This window comes from Rutilus rutilus (genome assembly GCF_951802725.1).
Source record: "Rutilus rutilus genome assembly, chromosome: 23".
Taxonomy (NCBI): domain Eukaryota; kingdom Metazoa; phylum Chordata; class Actinopteri; order Cypriniformes; family Leuciscidae; genus Rutilus; species Rutilus rutilus.
In genome coordinates this window covers 28,657,732-28,682,464 of record NC_140233.1, presented here as the reverse complement: position 1 = coordinate 28,682,464, position 24,733 = coordinate 28,657,732, and the positions used below count along the sequence as shown (strand labels likewise).

The 24,733-nt window shown below is 40.4% G+C and overlaps 1 protein-coding gene across 1 annotated transcript in view; it reads right to left on the bottom strand.

Moving 5' to 3' along the window:
* Nucleotides 1-21,548, bottom strand: part of LOC311282744 (stonustoxin subunit beta-like) — a 50,919-nt gene extending 29,371 nt beyond the window's left edge. Inside the window, exons 1-3 of the mRNA XM_084396762.1 lie at nt 21,433-21,548; nt 13,104-13,204; nt 631-2,322 (exon numbers count right to left, since the gene is read on the bottom strand). Coding sequence (XP_084252888.1) covers nt 631-2,322; nt 13,104-13,203 — 1,792 coding nt within the window. The 5' untranslated portion in view covers nt 13,204; nt 21,433-21,548. The remainder of the gene's footprint in view (nt 1-630; nt 2,323-13,103; nt 13,205-21,432) is intronic.
* Between the last annotated feature and the right edge of the window lie 3,185 nt (nt 21,549-24,733).

Here is a 24,733-nt window from a genome sequence, read left to right as displayed (position 1 = left end):
AATATGATCTGAATAACATGCGCAACGCGCCACTGACTTTAGACGAGGTTTCTCCTGGTCACTGGCGGAATTGTTTTCTGGAACTGCAAAATAGCACCAGGGAACGTTTGTGCCGGAACACGCCGCCTCTTTTCGCTGAAGCGCCCCCGGGAGCGCAAATGTATTTCCTAGTTTACCGACATGCGTCTGTGGAGGGAAAAGTCCGCTGTGCATGGGTGCAAAATAGGAATGATAGAAGTAAATTGCGCTGGGTGCAAGATAGGGCCCAAAGACTGTTTACACATACACAATATATCTGACTAAATGACAGTGTCAACAATGACACTTGATTGAACACCTTTACAATCCTCAACTGCATTATATTATGTGTCCACAGACCCAACACTGCTGAATAATAGCAGTACAACAGAATATCATTATTAAATTAAATTTATAAAACACTAGTATAGTCTTTGTCCTTAGTTAGTTCCGGTCCTTGATTCTGATTGGTTGAGCCGCGTTCAAAGCCGTTGTAAATGACTCCACAAACACACACCTGTGACCGCATTACACTAGTGTTACTGCGCATCTGCCGTTTGTGACTCTTTGTTGCTGCATGTGTTGCTTAGCATAAATAAATTATCATCATACCTTTTGTGACAACTTCAGTGACGTCACTGTATACGGTGTAGTCGAGTTTCCCCAGCGCTGCACATCTGATCTCATACTCAGTTCCTGCCCTCAGATCAGTCAGAGTAACTGTGAGTTGATCCTTCAGCACAGGTTTAGATCTCCAGTCTGTGTCCTGCTTACGTTTGTACAGTACTCTGAGCTCCACTGTTTCAGGACATGATGGAGGAACCTTCAGAACCACACTATTATCTTTGACCTCTTCACTGATTGGACAGGCTGGTTTGGATGGAGGAATAAAGCAAACGGCTTCATCACATTCACTTTCATACAGCAGAATGCAGGAACCTGGATTATTCTTCATTTCCTTTGAGGACACAATGAACTTGGCTGGTTTACGGTCTTTTGAATCGATCAAGTTCTTAAATATCTTCAAGTTGCTCTTCATGGTCTTTTGGATCTCAGGAGTGAGCCAAGACTTCTGCTCTGGATCAGGGCTGTTCTCATCAGTTTCTACATTTGTTGAAGGACTCAGATAGGCCTTTTGTTTAGGTAGGAGTACGCCTGACCAGTTAAGTGATGTGAATGTGTAGCAGACCACATTTCCAACTTCCAGATCCATCGAAATCAGATCTATGTTGTCTTCTACCTGTGCACCAGCATTCTTCAGTTGTCTGAGCATTAGTTTAATGACATCAGACTCTCTTTCTCTCCCTTTCAGCCATTCTGCAAGGTCACTTTCACTAAATGGAGATTCATTATGTTCTTTTAGAAGAATATTCAGGTCAGTTTCCTTCTTCCCCTCACGGATGTTTGGCAGCAGAGAGCCGAGTTTCTCCACGAGTCTCAGTTTGTAATTGTAACAGTTTTTCTGCATTTGCAGGATTTTATCATGAAATTCAGTAAAGGTCGAGGCAGGCGAGTCTTCCAGAAGATCACTGCATTTCATCTCAGTTGTGTTCAAACTATCAATCACTGATTCAGTCGCCATGATTAGATCCATGCTGATGTCTCTCTGAAGTTTGGAAGCTTTTGAGAGAAGTTTGTCTAGAGGAAAAAGCCAAACTCTCAGAGCAACCGCCAGCTCTTTCTTTTCTCCCAGCAGTTTTGGAAGATCAGTGAAAACCTTCAACGCATCTTCAAAAGAGGTCGGGTTAGACGGTAACTGGAAGTCACCATAAAACGTGCATGTGAATTTTTGGACTGCGTCCTTCTGCTCGTCATTCATCTTCAGATTGACATTTACGTCTACTGAAATTAGTTTGAGCTTCTCAAAGGCCACTTTTGCTTCTCCTTCTACTGTCTTTATTTCCTCATCTGATGAAACTTCTCTATCAAACACAAAGCAGGCGTCTGCTCCATACAGCACTGCTGTCACCACGTGTGTCGCTGCATCAATTTCAAACACATTGTGATGAACTATATTTTCAGGTGCCAAGTGGTTCATGCTCAGTTCTTCAACCCTGCAGGTTGAATGATAATGTAGCGACAGTCTCTGCTGTTTGAAAGACTTCTTGGTGTCGTTGAGATATTTGGCTGCTCCAGTGACATTGACGAGTCCCCCTAAAACACTCAGTTTCAGAGAGCCGTCAATGTTCATTAAGCTTGATTTGTCCTTAATGGAGTCTGAAGCTGTGACTTTGAAATTTGTGTTAATTTGGGGACGGACTTGTAGACTCTGCTTTAGCTTTTCTTGATCCCACAGTGTGATTCCTGCAAAAGTATAAAGTGTTTAATACAGTTGAGTCAATATTTATGTCTATAAACACAATATTGATTAAATCCCACTGCAGGGCTATGTACATCTGTTGTAAAAAAAAAAAAAGCTATCTGAAGTGTGCTTATATGGTACATGCTTATTAGGGTCACTTTCCCTACCAATAGACACTGGAGAATGCATGATTAATCTCCTTTGAAATATGTGTCAACATAATTTGTCTTTGCCACTTACAGCAATGCAGTAATTGATGTGCAGAAAACCTGGGACAAAGTCTAACTAACTGATAATCATTAATTTTGTTCACAATATGATGCATTTATTCACTTCTACAAATGATATAATCTACAAGGGTCTAATCTATCTAAGGGTACATGAATTACCATGAATTAATTTATAAATTCATGCATGAATTATGCATTCATTAATGCATTAATATCTCATGAATCATCAGGAAATAACACAAGTTCAACGTTTTTCATTCATGACTTCATGGATGAACAACACCTTAATTAAAACATTAACTAAGAGGAGTACATCATCATGAATTATGATTTATTACGCATGATCATGATGTTTTCTTTGTTCACAGTTATGCCACCATTACTATCACATTGTTCATCAGTGTTTCTAAGGACCTAGTCAACACTTTAGTTGAGGGGCCACACAAATGATTAAAGGAACACTCCACCGTTTTTTGAAATAGGGCTTATTCACTTTCTTTCCTACATTTAGATAGGTGGGCAAATGCATTTTTGCCTCAGTGCATGCATTGTTTTAGTTTGACAGGGTCGGTGCTAGCTTAGCTTAGCATAATGAATGGAATCCTTTGTTGCCAGCTAGCATGTCCTGAGTAAAAGTGATATATATATATATAAAAAAAAAACACCTAATTACTTCTTGTGGCAAGCATATTCACAACAAGTACAAATAGCGATGCAGATTAACACTAGGCGATTTCCTAGGCAGATATTGACTTGGGACTATATTAGGGGGAAGCACAGGTGAAGCACTGCTACTTGGGCGCAGAGATATCACGCCCAAGTAGCAGTGCTTCGCCTGTGCTTCCACCTAATATAGTCCTCAATACATTAGGTGATTTCCTAGGCAGATATTGACTTGTGTTAATCTGCATCGTTATTTGTACTTGTTGTGAATACGCAGGCCACAAGAAGTAATTAGGTGTTTTTTTTTTTTTTTTATATCACTTTTACTCAGGACATGCTAGCTGGCAACAAAGGATTCCATTCATTATGCTAAGCTAAGCTAGCACCGACCCTGTCAAACTAAAACAATTCATGCACTGAGACAAAAATGCATTTGCCCACCTATCTAAATGTAGGAAAGAAGGTGAATAAGCCCTATTTCAAAAAACGGTGGAGTGTTCCTTTAAGTAATTGATATATAATGCTTAGTTAATGATGACTACTGTATTTGAATGTCAACAGAATTTGTGTGCTATGAGCTGTGATTGGTCTATTTTGTGGTCTGTCCAATACAGTAGTCATCATTAACTAAGGTGTTGATTAATTGATTAAGGTGTTGTTAATTAAGGTGTTGTTCATCCATGAAGTCATGAATGAAAAACGTTGAACTTGTGATAGTTCCTGATGATTCATGAGATATTACTGCATACATGAATACATAATTCATGCATGAATTTATAAATGAACTCATGGTAATTCATGTAGCCTTACCGTAAATTGTTACCACTTTTTTAAATACAAAATACAAAAATAATCACAGACTAGAGTCATCCATAAAATGATCATTTATCAGGGTGTGATAGGATGGAAAATTTTAAGTAAACTGTAGTATTTGTCTTCCCTTTCGAAATGGGAACTCGCACTGCGTCTGACAAGACCCTATGGGGAATGAGAGAGCATGGAAGATACCGTATTTAGCTCGTATCCTAAGATTTCAGCATTTAAACTATGCAAATGTCGAGTGGATGCGTGAGCGCTGATATGTGTCGATGCCTCCCATTGAAGAGACGCTTGTGAGCAATCTCTCAAAGGGGGAAACATCATCACTGAAGACTCCGACCCTGCCATCTAAGCCCCTAGGGACAACATTGCTTAAATGGCATATGTGCTGCAAGCATACCAAGCTGATCTGCTGAGGGACCCGTACCAGGGCCAGGGTCTTCCTTGATACAATGGCTGAGCTGCGTCGCAACACAGATCTCGCTCTCTGGGCCAGTAAAGAGACCGCTGCCGTGATCAGCAGATTGATGCCAGCAATGGTGGCCACAGAGAGACATCAGTCGGTGAACCTGGCTTGCATCAGGGACACAGAGAAGGGCTTTCTCCCCGATGCACTGGTTTCGCCTTTTGAACTTTTCGACACATCCATTGAGGCGGTGGTCGATAAGTGTAAGGAGGTGAAGGCGCGGTGTGCATTCATACCAGGTCCACGCCCAAACTGCCGGGGGAACTGGCCCAACTTGGGCTCACGACCAAAGACAGGACCCTCTGGGCTAGTGTCGCTCGCGTCCTCCTCCTCCAAGAAGCTGGTCGCAGAGGAGGCGTGAGGTGAGCAAAAAGAAACATGACCTCAGGGAAGTGATTCAATCTAGACGCTTACAGCTCTCTAGAATTGATGAGGGTAAAAAAATCCTACCCTCCTTCCCTTGGAAGCCGATAACATCTGCCCTCATTATCAATCAATTATCATTATCAAATCATTTTTTTTGCTATTTAGTAACCCATTTTAGTAACCCCCTGATAGGTAGGCTTCCTTAAAGTCCCTGTAAAGGCAATTCAAAAAAAAAATTCTAAACACTTTATAAATGTTAGAAATGTATTGCTAAAACATATTACAAAGACTGTGAACTGTGAAGTGCTGAACTGTGGAGTTAGACCGTTAAACAGTTTTTCACCGTTGCTGTGTTCCGTATTTTTTGGGCGGGGCTAAAACGGGGCTCGATGACGCACTGGAGCCCCTGAGCTCCTGGACATGCCCCTACTTGATGACGCACGGGATCCCCTGAGCTCCTGGACATGCCCCTACTTGATGACACACTGGAGCCCCTGAGCTCCTGGACATGCCCCTACTGGATGACATACTGGAGCCCCTGAGCTCCTGGACATGCCCCTACTTGATGACACACTGGAGCCCCTGAGCTCCTGGACATGCCCCTACTGGATGACATACTGGAGCCCCTGAGCTCCTGGACACGCCCCTACTTGATGACACACTGGAGCCCCTGAGCTCCTGGACATGCCCCTACTTGATGACGCACTGGAGCCCCTGAGCTCCTGGACATACCCCTACTTGATGACACACTGGAGCCCCTGAGCTCCTGGACATGCCCCTACTGGATGACATACTGGAGCCCCTGAGCTCCTGGACATGCCCCTACTTGATGACGCACTGGAGCCCCTGAGCTCCTGGACATGCCCCTACTTGATGACACACTGGAGCCCCTGAGCTCCTGGACATGCCCCTACTGGATGACATACTGTAGCCCCTGAGCTCCTGGACATGCCCCTACTTGATGACGCACTGGAGCCCCTGAGCTCCTGGACATGCCCCTACTTGATGACGCACTGGAGCCCCTGAGCTCCTGGACATGCCCCTACTTGATGACACACTGGAGCCCCTGAGCTCCTGGACATGCCCCTACTGGATGACATACTGGATCCCCTGAGCTCCTGGACATGCCCCTACTTGATGACACACTGGAGCCCCTGAGCTCCTGGACATGCCCCAACTGGATGACATACTGGAGCCCCTGAGCTCCTGGACATGCCCCTACTTGATGACGCACTGGAGCCCCTGAGCTCCTGGACATGCCCCTACTTGATGACGCACTGGAGCCCCTGAGCTCCTGGACATGCCCCTACTGGATGACATACTTTAGCCCCTGAGCTCCTGGACATGCCCCTACTTGATGACACACTGGAGCCCCTGAGCTCCTGGACATGCCCCTACTGGATGACATACTGGATCCCCTGAGCTCCTGGACATGCCCCTACTTGATGACACACTGGAGCCCCTGAGCTCCTGGACATGCCCCAACTGGATGACATACTGGAGCCCCTGAGCTCCTGGACATGCCCCTACTTGATGACACACTGGAGCCCCTGAGCTCCTGGACATGCCCCTACTTGATGACGCACTGGAGCCCCTGAGCTCCTGGACATGCCCCTACTGGATGACACACTGGATCCCCTGAGCTCCTGGACATGCCCCTACTTGATGACGCACTGGAGCCCCTGAGCTCCTGGACGTGCCCCTACTGGATGACACACTGGATCCCCTGAGCTCCTGGACATGCCCCTACTGGATGACATACTGGAGCCTGGATGCGATCACTTACAAAACAGATTGGTGTCCTTATTTAAATTTTCAAACAACGATCATATCAACAAGAGGTGGATTAATTTTGTGAAGAGCCGCCTTGATGGAGAGCTGAGGATCACCACCAACATCCGCCTCTGTAGTGATCATTTTACACAGGATAGTTTTATAAACTTTCGTCGGAGACAACTGGAATTCACTGATAATCCGCTGTTACTGGTGAATGGGGCCGAGCCGACTATCTCCCGCCTTGGCGTTCATCCTCCCGTCGCGATGACAACTGGTGCCATCATCAGCAGTGTGCGTGCCCGCGACTGCCGCCAGTCAACTTTCCCGCGAGTGGGCGCGGTTTCAGTGCAGCCAGCGGACACGCCCCCAGCGTTTGAGAGCAGAAACGACTGCTAATTTTTTCAAGATTTTGATCGCTTATTTTATTTACTTGGCTACTTTTTTTATCATTCAAATTTGGATGGGTGGCTAATAACACAGTATTCTGTGGTGTGACAAACTCAGAACACATTCTTAATTTTGACTTTACAGGAACTTTAAGAGTAGTGTTGTCATGCCTCCTCTCATTCTAGAGAATTATCCAGTTAAGGTCTTCACTATCTAGAGCTCTTTCTTAAAACAAACCTGTTGTTAGAGTGTTGTTAGGCTTCCGCTCATCTATTGAGAGTTGTTTGGTTGAAGCCTCCACTCCCTTGAGCTAACCACTGGGATTGTAAATCTGAATGGTCTAGCTCTCTTTGCTAAAGGCCTCTACTCTCTTAATGTTGGCAATATGGAGTGGCATGGCTCTCTGTGAGCCTCCTCGTTAAGCAGCCTTAGTATGATATTGTATTACCTCCTCTCGTTTAGAGAGTCTTCCTGCCGAATACTGCAATCCCTGACCTCCGCCTGGATAGCTTTGTCCAGTCAAGTCAAGGCACCTTCATTTATAGCGCTTTTAACAATATTAATTATTTCAAAGCAGCTTTACAGTGATAATAGGAAATTACAGTAACAGAGATTTTTTCGGCTTTACAGCAGCTCTAGAATAAAGTTATTGTCCAGCTTAAGTTAGTTTTGATTGATTCACTTCCGTTGTAAAGATCATTAGTTATTAACTTAGGGGCCGCTAACATGACACCGTTCTAACAGAAAACCTTAACGTGCTCTGGCCCCTCATCCGCACAAAACAGTGCCTGGTGGCTCGTGAACACACTTCCGGAAATAGGTTCCAAGGTGCAAACGATAATCGGTTATCTCTGCGCAAACCTCTGCACAAACACCGCACGTGCGCATCACATGTTCAGTCCATAGGTATGCACATTTGAATATGTGCGCAGGCATGTAGTCCTTTACAAATGAACCCTCAACAAACTACTTGTCTGGCCTTAAAAATGTGTAATACAAAATTATTTATCGCGTCCGCGAAGCCACGTGGTGATCCGGCGGACTGCGATAAACCTCGGGATAAACAGAGAGACTAATATTAGCGTAGACGCCAGTACATCAGGATTTATGGGAAGTATTCCCGGTCCCGGCTGACATAATCTATGCAGCCTAACATTGAATTATAGAAGTGTATAATTATAGAAGTGTATATATGTATACTAGGCCAAAGAGATGTGTTTTTAGTCTAGATTTGAACTGACAGAGTGTGTCTGCTTCCCGGACAATGTTAGGAAGGCTGTTCCAAAGTTTTGGTGCTAAATAGGAAAAGGATCTACCCATAGTTCGAATTACAGGGGGTAATGGACAGAAATATGGACAGAAATTTCAGAAATATCAGGACAGAAATATCAGTTTTAGGGGGGTCAGATAATTTTTCTGATATTGTGAAAAAATATAATTACAGTCATGATACAAGTCAACTCCTATTTTCACTTTAGGAACTATTTAATGTAAAGCGATTTCAGACACCCCTATTGTGGACCGTACCATTTTTAACCACCATGGCTAGAAGCAACGGAGATAGAGAACGACTTCAACTTCTCAAGCAAGTGTCAACGTTAAATGACAAAACGCTAGTTTCATAAAGTATCATTCTTTTCAACATTCCTTATTTGTATATTCAAAAATATTTAAAATAATTTAATACAGTTATAATTTTTCAATGTAAATTATTTAATTTTATTGGTAACAGCCTAGTGTCTGAGATGGAGCATACATTTAATAAAATTAGGGGAAAATGCCCTTTATAAAGGTACAAAAAAATTATTCTGAGTGTTTTCAAATGGTGATGTAATGAAAAATTGACAATTTAAGTTTGAAGGGAGTAAAGCCTCTGTTTAGGCTATTAAGGAAATATTTAATAGGAAAGGAAATAATTTTGCCAAAAGAAGAACTTTTATTTTAAATAAATATTCATTTTAAATCAGCCCACTTCAGTGTGATATGTTACCATATTATCATGTTTAACACTAAGAATTTGAAAAATTGTAATGTGATGATCAGATGCAGATATCTAAATCAAAGAATATAGGCGGTTTGCGGGTGGATTATTTATTTTTAATAGTGGATTCGGGTGACTCAAAGTGCACCAGATTAATGAATTTATCTTTAAAATGTACAAAATTTTCTTCCGGGGTCCCCCCGGACTCCCCTAGAGATACCAAGCTCCACCACAAAAAAAATGTGGGAAAAACATAAGGCTATATAATGATCTACAAAAAAAATACACATTTAATTATCTTTTTATTAAAATACATTATTATGATTTTACCATCCTCGCCTCATTTTGTGCCAGGAAAAACCCTGAAAGAGGCAATAGGCTTCTTGTAAAGGTATTACTTTTACTAGTAATTAGAATGGTATTTCAGTGCACTTAACTTCTAACTTTTGGGAGTTGATCAAAACAGTTCTCTTTTGGATATATAATAACAATGAGATATTCTGTGGCCTACTGATTATCAGTTTGTCGCATGTTTAGACCTTGTATGTGTGTTGCACAACACATGTTGCACTTGCCGATCACGGTGGGGATTGATATGGTAGTGGACCATGATGGTCATAGAAGAAGTGAAGGAGCAGTACCCCCCAATTATGGTGGGGTAATTCGCACTCTGGATCTACCGCCAGCAGTCGATTTTGATATTCTAGGTATTATCAACTGGACAGAATTTTGAGATCGCATTAGACGTGAATTGTGGCATGATTCTCTGAGAGCTCTGTTCTTGGTAGGGCTGTCTCTAGTATAATACATAGTTAGGCCTCCTCTTGTGCAAGTCATCCTGTTGAGTCCTCCTCCCATCAGAGACCCCCTTTTCCATCTGAGCTCTCTTAGGTTGAACATGGGTGATACTGTCCTTTCCTGAGAAGGGCCATTATACTAAGTACTCCTTAGAATTCAGTGTACTTTTGTATCAAGTAACAAGGCTCTCCATAAGCCTCACTGATAGGTTAATTCTAGTGTATTAGCTAGTAGTCATTACGTAGAGTACTTTGAGAACCTTAGGGCTCCGCACAATCTGCAGTCTCAAGTTGTTAGGCTGTCCGTGAGCCTCCTTAAGAAACTCTTGTAGGCTAAGTTTGGTACTCCCCTTGTTAGAGGGTCAGTATGCAGAGTGCCTTGCTCTCTAGAGCCCATATAGCAGTATAGTGTCCAGTGACGTGCGGTCTGGGTAGGCAAACTAGGCACTGCCTACCCTGCCAAAATTCAAAAATAAAATTGTTTATTAAATAATAAACTTGTATTTGTATTTTTACTGTTTATTCTTGTGATTTATATATGCAATATGTGTGTTATGATGACAAATGTAGCAGTTACGCATAATCAAATAAAAAACAAATCGTAGACTAAGCAGTGCTTTTACTGTCCATTCATTGCAGACGGCAAGCGAAAAACCCGTGTTGCGCATGCGCACTTCGATCCTGTATTCTTTAACATGTACGTCAAAAAGCACAACTCTGCTGTGCCTTTGGACGTAAATATGGTATGCCCGTAACATCTCTGTAACATATCAGACATGGATCAATTAAAATCGAGATATTACTGGACATTTGCGCAGCTAACGTCATTAACGTTACACCACAGCTAGCCTACATGCCTAATCCCCGCGCCAAATTCAAAGCCAAAATGACAGCAGTGCACCGGAGTTAAAAGGCCGTCATCACAGAGTTAAATGTTTTAAATTGAGAGCCAGAGACTTTGCAAACTGAAGGCCCGTAAAGACGAGATTTACAAAGCTGTGATCGACGTCTTGGTGAGTCAAAAACTATTTTGGGCTTAATATTGAATTGATAAATATGGTTGAATTAATGCAAGCCATTTGCCTTCATATTCAATTGAGCAGTGTGTGATTTTACTTTTACTTTTGGCTGTTGTGCAACAATAAGGATTAATAATGGTTGCATTCTAATTACCGGTGTGTGCCTGTGTGCTGCGCTTGTGTGTGACGTGTGTGTGTGAGTGTGTGTGTGAGAGAGAGAGAGAGAGAGAGAGAGAGAGAGAGAGAGAGAGAGAGAGAGAGAGAGAGAGAGAGAGAGAGAGAGAGAGAGAGAGAGAGAGAGAGAGAGAGAGAATACATGCGATACATCCTGATTTGTACATTTCTTGATATGCCGCGCTTGTGCGTAACGTTTACTGTTATTATGTATTATTAGCCTAAACAATAAATCAGGTAATCTGGCTTTCATAACTCAGTGCCTAGCCTCTTTAAGACATCACCGCACGTCACTGATAGTGTCTAGTGATGGGCTTTCAGCCTACTGGATGAACTGTTTTTTGGGCCGAGCCTGTGTAGTGCTCCCCTCATTTGAGAGGGTTGGTATGCTGAGTTGATATGCCCCTGGGGACAGTTAATGGTAGGTTCTGGGGCCTTCTTTAACAACATAATTATGGAAATTTGAAGAAATTTCTGTAAGCCTCCATTATAAACTTACTCTAGTGAGTTGGTCAGTTCTCCCCTCATTCTAGAGGCTGATCATGTAGAGTTCTCCACTACAAGTCTGCTTCAATGTATATGTAATGAGAGATTATAATCAAGGTATTAATCAATATTTTTCCTTCTAAATATCAAATGAGTTGAATGACTTCTGGAGATATTACTTTGTTATAGAAGTTACCAGTGTGATTACTGAAATGTTCTTTTCATGTATTCTTTTTGATGTCTGTATCTGATATCTGAATGCAGTAACAGTGCTTGCCTATTTAAGGCCCTTTCACACTGGACGCGATTTTTACGCACAAATAATTCGCGCGATGGTTTTATTTTTTGATCAGCTGTTTGTGTAATGAGTGCTTTCACACTAAACGCGAATGTGCTGCTGCGAAAAAACTACTTTTTTTTTTTTCGTTTCGATGTCGGGTTTTTTTTTCCTTTTGCGGCGACAGAAAAAACTTCAGCCAATCATATACTACAAGGACAATGATTGTGTGGCGTAGCATTGCCAACCAACTCGGTTATCTTGACTGTGAGTATGTTGTGTGATAGTTTTAGTTGTTGTATAGTCCTGTGCTGTGTAGGCTAGCAGGCTAAACTACATTTGGGATAGAAAGCTAATCGTCAAAGATAGAGATAGAGACCGTGTTTACGCGGCTCATGTGATGGGTTTTGACGTGAACTATTCGCACACGAACTATTCGCTTTTTCATTACACATTCGGTGTGAAAGGGCCTTTATCCCGGTGTAAGAACTGATTTTCCTGCTAAGACAAAAACACACCCTGCAATAAAGCCATAAAACGCACCCAGAGAAGATAGGATTGTCCTGTCCAAACTTATCTCCTACCTTATCTCTGCACCCCCCCCCCTCCCCCTTAACTTCAGGGTCCGAGTGTCAGCTGCATAATCTATGGAGATATGCTTCAGTCTATCTGCATTTGTGTGGAAAATTACTATGTTTATCAATTTCTTAGCCAATGAGAATCATTCAACCTGTAAGCAATGATGCAGCTTGGAAATGGTATAACTGCTGTGATCTTTGTAACTGTAAGCGGGGTGGCCTACAAACCCCTGTGTGAGTCTTGAAGCTGACTTCTGCTGATGAAACTCTTCAGTAAAAGTTTTCTGCTAATTCTTGTATATAGAATATTTTGCTAATTTTTAAACTAACACAAAGAATAACATTATAACTTTCAACACACTCAAATGCAGTTGAAAAAAATTGTGTGTATTGTATTTTATTTATTTTATTTATTTCTATTTCTATTTTACCGTGGGTTGAATAGTGAGAAACGCAATTTCGAACAAATTGAACGTCTCAGGTTGTAAATATGACCTAGGTTTCCTAAGAAGGGAAACAAGACGCTGCGTCTCTTTCGGGCTGCCTGTCACGTCTCCTTCAGATGAAGAAGGGAATGACGTGTTCCTCAGGAGCCCTTTTAGACTCACGGTCACACGTCATAGGCTGTTGCCGACCAATACAACTGTCGCTTCAGACATCGGTCACGCTGAAGCGTTCCCCATAGCATCTTGTTAGTCATAGTGTCTCGTTCCCCTTCTCAGGAAACCTCTTTTACATTTGTAACCCAAGATGTTTTTTTTTACCTGTTATCAGAACATCTTTCCTGCAGTCATACAGCATCCCCAGCTGGAAGGGTCTCCCTAGAGCCGCTGTTTCAATCACGTTCACTCCCACTGTATCCATACTAAACACACAAACACACACCAGATATTGATCCAGAACACTTATTTTAAGTCACTGACTACCAGTATAAACAATGCTAATGTAACATTAGGCATATAATAAAAAATATTATTTCTACATTTCAGTTGCTGAATTTGAATTTAAGTGGCAAAAAGGGATGTGCACAAATATTCGATCTACAATAATTATTAGAAAAATAAAAACACTATTTGAATTCGCAAAAGCTTGCTTTGCAGCTCGTAATTGCACTGAACCCCTGATAAATCCTGAGCATGCGAACTAAACTCACAGTTATAACTAAATGCATTGGGTGGTGTGTTTAATGTTTTTAACTTAAAAAAAGGATGTAATGTATAAGTTTGTTAATAAAGTCTGACAAGCTTGTTCAGAGATGTTCATGGGTGACAAAACTAACGTTTGATTAAAGCTACAATATGTAATTTTTCGCCACTAGGGGTTGCTAAACTCTTACAAAAACAAAGGCGTACGTTGATGACGCATAAGCAGAATTATGGAACTTGTCGTCATGCCGATGAATCTAATAATGTTTGTGATGAGTACAATGATTTTTTTATCATGACTGTGGAATAAAGCAGGGTGCAATCGCTAATGAGAGACAGATATCAGCGTCACACGCGAGTCCCGCAGATATAGGAATGAGGACATTTTATTCTACCGAACGCAAGTACAGAATAATACTCACACAGGGAACTTTATTAGACAAATTAAACTTGTGAGGTAACGCAGCGCTGCTTCACTTGGTCTGCACTATCACACTCAACTGCATTTGAGTGTGTTGAAAGTTATAATGTTATTCTTTGTGTTAGTTTGTCTGTATGAGACTAGCTGTGAGCGAGATATACTGATACTTATCATATTCTAACATTTCATCATGCTGAGCTATTTAACATTGATTAGTTGTATGTACATTTGCTCACCCGTCAAATAAAGTACATGCAGGAGCGGCGTTGAGTGGAAGTTAGTCGTGGACGCTAGCTCTCGGCATCTCGAAAACGCCACGCTGATATTGATCCTTGTTTTAGTTCTCCTTTTGTCCCAAAAGTCTGCTTGCCATGATCCATAATATTTGAACGAAACAACAACAGCGTGTCGCTAAACATTACGTATTACATATTGTACCTTTTAAGTAACATCTTTCCCAATAAACTTAATTTAAATAAATTAATATTCGAATATTATTTTTCAGTGAGCTTTGATATTTGAATGCAATATTTTTGGAAAATGTCCATCCCTAGTGGCAAACAGGATGTAGAATTCCAGTTCTAGCTTGAATTTAAGGATGCAGAATCACAATAAACTGAAATTAAAAGAATTTAATAAAACTAAAGTAATTGTATGTAAAAAATAGAAACATGTCAAGACAACATTTGAAGAAAGGATGAAAGGAGCATTGCGTAGGTTCTGAAATTTCTAACAGTTACTGATCCTTTTGTCACCAAAATTGAACTGTTTAAGTTTTTTCGGACATTAAGATTGAAATGTTGGTACAAAAATGACAAAGTTGATCAATTGAATGTGTGCAATTACAATGGTCGAGATAAATTCAAGCCCAAAAGTACTTTTTGTCCACCTGTGTCTAATCCATCTATTGAAACCTATTGTAGGCTAGTGGAAAGGGATGTGACTAATTTATTTGAACAGACATCATCTAGGAACCATAAGTCAAATTTGACACATTCTGAAAAAGAAGCTCTTGATGAATTGTGTAAGAATAAAGACATTGTCATCAAACCTGCTGATAAAGGGGGTGGTTTGGTGATTATGCCTCGAGCACTCTACAATAATGAGGCTCTTCGTCAACTCAATAATACTAACTATTACCGAGTTTTGCCATCAGATCCCACGACTCGGTTTCAGGTTGATGTCAAGAAATTTGTTCAGGAAGCACATGCCCATCAATTAATTTCTGATAAAGAGAAGCAAAATCTGCTGAATCGTTCTCCGACTAGACCGGTCTTTTACATCTTACCCAAGGTACATAAGAATTTGGACAATCCACCGGGACGACCTATAGTAGCAGGAAACAATAGTCTTACTGAACCTCTTTCAAATTTTGCTGATTCTGTTCTGAGACCTTTAGTCACTTCTCTTCCTAGTTATTTGAGAGACACCGCTGATTTCCTGCAATGTCTAGCAACTCTGCAAAATGTTTGTTGTGACGCTATATTAGCAACCATGGATGTGACCTCATTGTATACTAACATCCCACATCATGAGGGCCTACTGGCTTTAGAACATTTTCTTAATTTGAATTTGGCTTTAGAACATTTTCTTAACTGATGATGAGGGTCTTCCGACTAAATTTATCACTGAAATGGCTGAAATGGTACTTACTAAAAACTATTTCCTATTTGAAAATCAATATTATTTGCAGGTTGAGGGCACCACCATGGGGGCCACTATGGCTCCTGATTATGCCAATCTATATTTGGGTTTTCTAGAGGACCAATATGTTTTCAACAATAACCCTTTCTTGGACAATATTATTTTGTTTAAGAGATACATTGATGATTGCTTTGTCATTTATAAAGGTTCTGCACGTGATTTTGAAACATTTGTTTTGTACATGAACTGTCTTAGGCCCTCCATTAAATTTACATACCATGTGGGGATCACTGATGTCAATTTCCTGGACACTTCCATATCAATTGTGGACAATAAAATAGTCTCTTCTCTTTATAGAAAAGATACAGCTAAGAACAGTCTCCTTCATGCTAGCAGTGCTCATCCAATGCCCCCAAAACGAGGTTTACCTTACAGCCAATTTTTGAGACTTCACCACATTTGCTCGGGGAGAGAAGACTTTGAGTCTAAAGCCCAGAGCTTGTATATGGACTTTAAATCACGAGGCTATCCCAACCAGTGGCTTGATACTGCACTTGAAAAGGTTTCAATTCTACAAAAACAGGAGGAGAGAAATTTGACTATGAAAAAAAGAAATAAGAATTTGTCATGCATTTTTAAATCCACATATAGTCCACTGAGTAATGATATCAAAACCATTATCAAGAACCATTGGCACATTATTCAAAGTGATCCCCAGTTAATGAATGTATTTAGTGAACAACCACTTTTTGTCTCTTCCAGGAGCTCTAATTTGAGGGACAAGCTTGTCCATGCTGCTGACACCCACATCTCATCTCCAACTACTCTTGTCGATGCCCAGGGGAATTTTCCATGTCACAATTGCTCTTCCTGTACTAAGTATGTCAAATGTAAATCATTCACACATCCTCGTAAACTAAAAACGTATAAGATTAGACAACTGATTACTTGTAAGAGTACATATGTTGTTTACATTATCATTTGTCCATGTCCACAACTATATGTTGGCAAAACTACACGTGCATTAAGCACAAGAATGATTGAACACACAAGTGCCATTAGGAGACAGGATGATACATCTTCAATTTCTCGTCATTTTAAGTCTGCTAACCATTCTTTGTCTGACATGAAGTTCCTGGGCATCGAGAGGATTCTACCCCACAGGAGAGGTGGAGATAGAGATAGAAAATTATTGCAAAGGGAGGCTTTTTGGATCTTTGAACTTAAAACTTTATTTCCTGAAGGTATGAATGAAGAACTTGAATTTTCCTGTTTTTTGTAAAACACATTCTTTCTTTCTGTATGTCTACAATGCTGTATTATCATTGGAAGCTGTTCATTTGAAACTTATACTTGTTTGTAACTCTACTTGAGACAATTGAGATTGAGATGATTGTATTCAGCTGTTTGTCCTTAATTGCTGACTTGCTTTAAAAGGGTGAATGTTGTTAGCTAAATGAGCACTGAAGATAGCAATGTGCTGAAACGTTTGCTGGTGTCTAGTCTGTTTTTAATCCACATGCACTTTTTTTGCACGATGCAATTTGAAAAATAAAATATGCTAGTCTTGAGTGGATCAGTGTGCGGCTAGCTACTCCTCTTGTTCATTCAAACAGTTACTGACACCAGTGGCCGTTAGAGGAACTGCAGGCAGTCTCATGCTCGTTCTTGGTGCGCACACGCTCGTACGAGCACGACCACATCAACCAGGGTTGCCGCAGCAACCACTGACGGCTCATCGAGATTCACCAGCATAATGTTTGAGGTAAGAAAACACCATTTGAAAACACTACCGACTGCCGTTGCTTACTAATAATGGCTGCTGTGCCGTACGGATGTAAGCCCAAGACGAGAACGCGCATGACGTCACATTTTGTGAATTTTCGCGCTGATTCGGGCCCGACTCCTCCACACACAATTGAGCCTACAGGCTGATAGAGGCAACCGTGGTGGACAGTCAAGGTGTCATTCTTTTTATTACATCATGGTTGGCTCATACATGTACAAATGAAAACTCTATCTTAAAGATTTTTTTAAGTAAAAACCTACACATAGCCCCTTTAAAGTCCCCATGAAATCAAAATTGACCCTATTTACTTTGTTAGCGCATATTACTAGTCTTGTGGTGAACAATTAATCCGTGCAAGTAAATATAAAAAAAAAAAAAAAAATTTTACCATGGTAATCTTTAATCAAAATCTGAAAAGTTACTTCCGGTCTGGAATGGCGTCTTTTTCTGATGACGTAGGTTTGAGGACTTGGGTTGGGAAACGCTTAACCACTCCTCAAACCGTTAGTCTGCTATGAGCAGAGATGGAGAGGAGGAGCGCTAGAGTAAAACCCTGCCCTCTGTTCAATATTCCCTTTCACTGGGAAATACGTCACAACACTGGAGAAAAGTCGTTTGTAACTTCTGGTTCACGGGGACTTTAAAGGGCTACTTCACCTCTGGGAAGATGAATGTGTATTTAAAATAGGTCATTTATGTAGAAGAAATGTGAAGAATTTTTTTAATTCGGAGCTTTCTAGCCTGAGAAAAGCCAGAAAATGTATTTTTGGCTTATGTGGATGAAAGACAACAACTCCCAGAATGCACTTGCTTCGCTGCCCTAGGAGGCCACGCCTACCGGTTAGAGAGCGCAGTCAGAGCCCGTCTACTTCCTATTAGACATTCTCTGGCGCAGTTGAAAACAGCAAGAAGGTTAGGCTACTAACTTAGTGAGTCTCCGTGACGAGTTTGCCCGTGATTTAGAGATCGCACAAAATGTCCGGGATTCGGCTTTTGCGTTCTACAGTCGCCATTCATCATGTTTACTGTGGCGAGCAGGACGAGGCTGACGGCCGCGGGAGAACAGCGCGAGGCCGGTGGCTTCATTACTGAGACGCGCCGGGTCTCCCATCTCTCACGGAGGAGCGGGAATTTTCTTAGCAATGGTAAAACGCACATCAACCGATGACTTGTTTAGCGTTCATGTAAACACTACATTCAGACCGATTCAGACTCACCGATCGGAATGAATTCAGCTAGATTGAAACAATGTAAACAATGATTGGCGACAGCAGAACGCAAAAGTTGAATCCCGGACATTTTGAACGATCTCGTCCGCCAGACAAGTCCGGGAAAAGGAGGATGGTAACCCCTACTACTCAGCTTTCTCAACAGAACAAGAGCCTGCTAGCTTAGCTTCCAAAGCTGACACTGTGTTCTGTGAGTGAGATGAGATCCCACCCTGTATGGGCGGGCTGAAAACATGCGGAACAACACCGTCTACTGGCTGTAGTCTTTAGCCTCTGGCCAGAAAATCCTCCGATGACGCAAAATGACGATTTTTGCGTCATCGGAGGATTTTTTCCAGACAAAAAATACATAAATCTCTTGTCTCAGGGGGATATGAGGGTGGAAAGCATGGTAATTCGAAAATACTACAGGTTTTCTACTAATACAAAGCTTAATGCTAAATCCTGAAGTAACCCTTTAATAAAGGCTTGTCTGAAAGTAAACAGAAGTCTAAATACATCCTAAAGTTTGAAGGTCTTATAGACCATACAGACAGAATTGTTTGGTTGGCTGCTTCTATACACTGTAAAAAATTATCGTGATTTAAAAGACTGTAAAAAATTGAAATTACATTTTCTTATTAGTTTTATGTACATAAGGGTTTAAATGTTTTTATTATGTGTTAATGCATTTACAATGTCATGTGTGTTAGAATGATGGTGTTTAGTGTTTGTGTGAATGACACTGTACCCAGGGCTATTCAATTGGCAGCCCGCGGGCCAAATGCGGCCCGACAATCATCTCCATGCGGCCCGACGGCACCAACCTTCCTCCTCCTCTTTTCCTGGCGGTGCAGCTAATTCAGTTTGATACTCGCTCCGATTGACCTGAGAAACGTTTTATGTGCGAATATTTCAGCAGTTATTATATGTGTCCCGAATTTATGTCGACTGAACCAGCGATAGGCTACCAATCATTCGTGAATGAATCATTCTGCTTCGATTCTAAACGCGCTTCATGCATAACGGTCTAAAACTATTCGGATTCATTCGGACCGCTCCGTCACTGAATCATCTGAAGCGGTTTCTCGTTCAGTACAGTTTAACAACAAATAGCGATGTTTTCAGTTGTTTCACTAGTTGTTTCAACACGGCCCAGCACGGAGTTGCGTTTACTCCCGGTCCCGGACACTATATTAAACAGCGTTGCGACAACCAGTGGGAAGCGTTTCAGTTCGACAGAAGCCTCTCTGTTACAAACCACAAATCACTCGATTATTTAATTAGTATTAAATTGGATGAAACAGCCTCAACATTCCCAAGACTGATGAGGAAAGCAGGAGAAACATTGTGGCATGAACGAAATTAGAAGACTTTAAATCCCCTAATCACCCTTACAAACATTTACCATGAATGTACTGTAGTAATTTACCATGGTTGGGCAGATATGTGCAATATTTATATTGAATACTATGTAGTAATAAATAAATATAGTAAATATATATACTATAATATTATATAGTATAATAGTACATGTAGTGATTTATATTGCATTAGTTTTATTAGGTGGGTAGAGGAATGCTTGTTATGAAATTATGTCAGTTTCTTTGTAAAGGTGCATATAATTTTTAACTTGTGTTTAGGCATTTTTTATACAGTGGGAACGAGTAGCCTGTGGTTAACAAGTCTCACTGTCAGAATATTTTCATTTAAGCATAACAATTATAAATAAAATAATTATTATTTCTCACCAACAGCTATACGTTTGTATAAATAATTTATTTGTTCCAAGGAAAATAGTTGTACACAGCTGTAAATTATCAAGTTTTTTTTATTTATTATGTTTTTTTTTATTTATGGTTTGCATACTGTTGGGTACCACATTTCCAAGTAAATACCACATTTTTTTAGGGTTACTTTAACTTATTTATTGAAACTGTTATGTTTCAATAAATAAGCTAAACCCCCAAACCAACCCACCGGCCCACCTCAAATTTTCGATTTGATAATGCGGCCCGCGAATGAAACTAATTGAATAGCCCTGCTGTACACCTTCTATATAATATTAACCTTCTCAGCTTGTGGAAAAGCTGCTTGTGATGGGCCTTCATCATGTGACTCTCATCACCACAGTGATTGGTGGTTGTCAGTTTATTACAGAGGTATAAAACAGATATTAGTACTTCAGTAGGTTGATAAATTAACTTTATATCAGTTAATGAAATACATTTTTACTGTAAGGTTTAAGTAAAATGTGTAAAACCTAAAATGTTGCTACTGTATTTTTTTTTTCTGCGTTTTTATTTATTTACCATCAATTTAACACGCTATTTAATAGGCTTTTTAATAAATATATAACCCCGGGTGGAAGAACATTTTATTTTATATAATTTTATTTATCTGAATTCAATAAATTTAACTTCCTGAAATTCTGATTCAACAGTGGTGTGTGGCCATTTCAATTAAAATTCACAACCACAAATGGAAAATTATTTTTTAAAAATAATGAGTAAAAATTAAAAAAGACCAACCTCTCCACCTCATATTAGTTTTTTAAACAAAATGAACAACTTTTATGATTTATTTTCGCACTTTTAGACCCGTTGTACATTATTACAGCGATGATCTTTGAGCCAGTGTGTAATTCTCTCGTTCATTCTCAAAATTAAATCGTTCATAATGTCTGTTCGCTTACCCGTCCTCCTCTTCAGATCTTCCGCATTGCTGATGTAGAACTAGATCGTTTATCAAGTGTTTGACGCCTATTTCTATTTAAAGATATTTGTATGATTTATTAGGGAAATTAGTTTACCTAAATCAGAAGATTAACAAACCGCATTGCCGTCTGTAAAGCCACATCTCCAATCACTTATTATTATTACGTACCTGAACTGTGTCCGTGATTTTCCTCTCCTCGGACTGTACTGCTTTCGCTTTCAGTTCCTCTCTAAGTGTGTCTTTAACACGTGACAGCAGAAACAGAGGTGAAGTTTGACACTTTCTGCTTCCCGTAGTGATGCTCGCGCTGCGTTTGCTTCCTTTATTGCAGTCGAACTCGAACTGGATTAGGTGTGTAATATCTGTAAATGTAAAGTCTAGAATGATTAATTAATTCTTAAGAATCAAGAAATCTCTAATACCACAAAAGAGAAAAGTGTTCATTTGTTCATCTGTGAGGCTGAAGACTTTAATGAACACCAGATGAATCTTTAGTTCTCTGAAACTAATTCTGCTTCATGAATCAGGACTCAGTGTTGGTGCCCTAGGCCAGATATTAGATCTGCACACGTACAGATAATACAGTTAAAATCAATAAGTGCTGCTTTTAACATCCATATGAGAGCCATTCAAGCTGCTGTCATATAAAATCATCTGCCATTTGACCTCAGGATTTAATAAAAAATGTGCCATGCAAATACAGTATGATGCAGATACTGTAATATGCAGGATAATATATTTGTTTTATAATAATGCATCTTTCTGTTGTGGTTGATAAATTAATACAGAACATGTTCCTTTTACAAATAAATAATTTCAGTTTTCAATAAAAATTATATCACCATATCCATTTATGAAAATACGAAATTCAATATTTTGTGAATTGTGTGAAGTGACTTTACATTAGGATTGTGTTCGCTGTGCATGTTAATGTGTGTAAGCTCAATGTAAGCTACTGTAGGCTACAGTATAATGGCGTATATCACACATGCACAAGTTTAACAGTCTTTTAAAACTCCAGCATAACATTACAGGACAACAAACATATTGAATGAAAGATTAAAGGACAAGTTCGGTATTTTACACTTAAAGCCCTGTTTACAGATCGTTTCTGATGAAATAGAACGGTTAAGATTAAAATTTGGACACATTCTCCTGTCCCGAGAATTTTAGGTTTATTTCGCTTTCCCCCCCACCTCCAGAATGGCAGCCTATGGGCACTGGAACATTCCTTCCTAAAACGCATTAAACTTTCGTTTACAAAGACGTGAAACTCACCGAGTGGTCAGGGGTGTTCACTGGTGTGCTCACTCAAAAATCGCTGCAAAAGATGCTTTCCAACAGGTGTTTTACCATTCGTTTTAAAACTGTAGACCTATTTTTCCAAACGTCTCACACCCGTAGATTCTCCCGTTGAGAGCTTGAATAATAGACACTCCAGCCCAGTTGGTGGCGATAATGCACCTTTGCCAATTGCAAGCAAACCACTGGCATTTCATTGAATACACAGAAGAAACAGAAGAAGAAGCGGCAGAGTAATACCGTACCGCACACAGCACATTCAATACAAGTCAATGGAGGAGACAAAAACTACGATAAAACCTGTTGGAAAGCATCTTTTGCAGCGATTTTTGAGTGAGCACACCAGTGAACACCCCTGACCACTCGGTGAGTTTCACGTCTTTGTAAACGAAAGTTTAATGCGTTTTAGGAAGGAATGTTCCAGTGCCCATAGGCTGCCATTCTGGAGGTGGGGGGGAAAGCGAAATAAACCTAAAATTCTCGGGACAGGAGAATGTGTCCAAATTTTAATCTTAACCGTTCTATTTCATCAGAAACTATCTGTAAAGAGGGCTTTAAGTGTAAAATACCGAACTTGTCCTTTAACACTGAATGTGCCCAGAATATCTGAACATCTCCTGAAGCAGACGAAGAGATTTCACTGTCATGATGACGGTCTGGTGAATGACCAGTAGATGAAGCTGTTGCTCAGGAAAACACCGTCACACACACACACACACACACACACACACACAAACAGGCGCACATATCTTTGTGGGGACTCTCCATAGACGTAATGGTTTTTATACCGTACAAACTGTATATTCTGTCCCCTTACACTAACCCTACCCCTAAACCTACCCATCACAGAAAACTTTCTGCATTTTTACATTTTCAAAAAAATATCATTTAGTATGTTTATTAACCCATTTCCCTCATGGGGACCGCTGGCTGGTCCCCACAATGGAGGTGATCTCAGGTTTTACTATCCTTGTGGGGCCATTTGGTTCCCACAATGTAATATAAACAAAAACACACACTAGCACACACTCACTCTCTCTCTCACACACACACACACACACACACACACACACACACACACACACACACACACACACACACACACACACACACACACACACACACACACACACACACACACACACTCACACACACACACAGACAAAAGGGGGGGAAACAAGAGATGTAGAGGGACTCATGACCCATGTTTGCCTTGGGCCCCAAAATGACTAAATCAGCAGGTGTATATTAGCCATTTTTTGTTTTGTTTTGTATTTGTTTTTGTTTTTTTGTTGTTTTGTTGCTTTTGCACTATGTTCCTTTGTACTATTGTGAAATGAGAATTTTTATTGTATTAATTTTTGGGGGTGGGCGCTTATAAGCTCTTTTGCTTCGGCCCACTCCTTTTGAGCAGAATGGTGATTGCTCAAGTAAACAAATAAACTAAACTAAGCTTTTGTTACGTTTTGTCCACTTTCATAAGCATCAGTCCATCTAGATTTGTTCATGTATTCAGATCAGATTTCTCAATCATGTTTTATTGCTCATGTCATGTGATCTCTCCCTGTTTTTCATTGGTTTGGCTTTATTTTTGTGTAATTCAAATGTAGTTGTTCAGGACTGGACATACTCTGTCCCTAAACCATTAATGTCTGTGTGTTTTCTGAAGATGGACATTAACACACATGGGCCGATAGATTACTCACTGACAGGTTAGTCTAGTTAAAGAGTCTGACCTGTGCTTGACCTGAACCAGTATGAAGATCAGTCCATTCAATCCCATCATGCATCTGGCCTCTGAGAAACTGCAGGCCGCTAAAGCTCAAGGCATCCATGCATTAAAACTCTCTCACGCAGAAGAAGATCAGGAGCAGAAGAACTCAGCGCTGCTTTACACCAGGAGAAACTTCACCTTCAACTCTTTAAATCACAGGAGTTTACTGTTCATTACAAACTATCCACTTCTGGTCCCGATGGAGCTCTGAACCTCCAACCCCTTCTCAACCACAACTATATCTAAAAATATTAAAGCTATATAAATATTAATATAAATAATAAAATAATAGAACTATTATATACGATTATAAGCGGGAGATCATCATATCTGAGAGCATGGTCATCAGAAAATATAAAAGTTTAGCATTTCACAGTCCCATCTCTCTGCTGG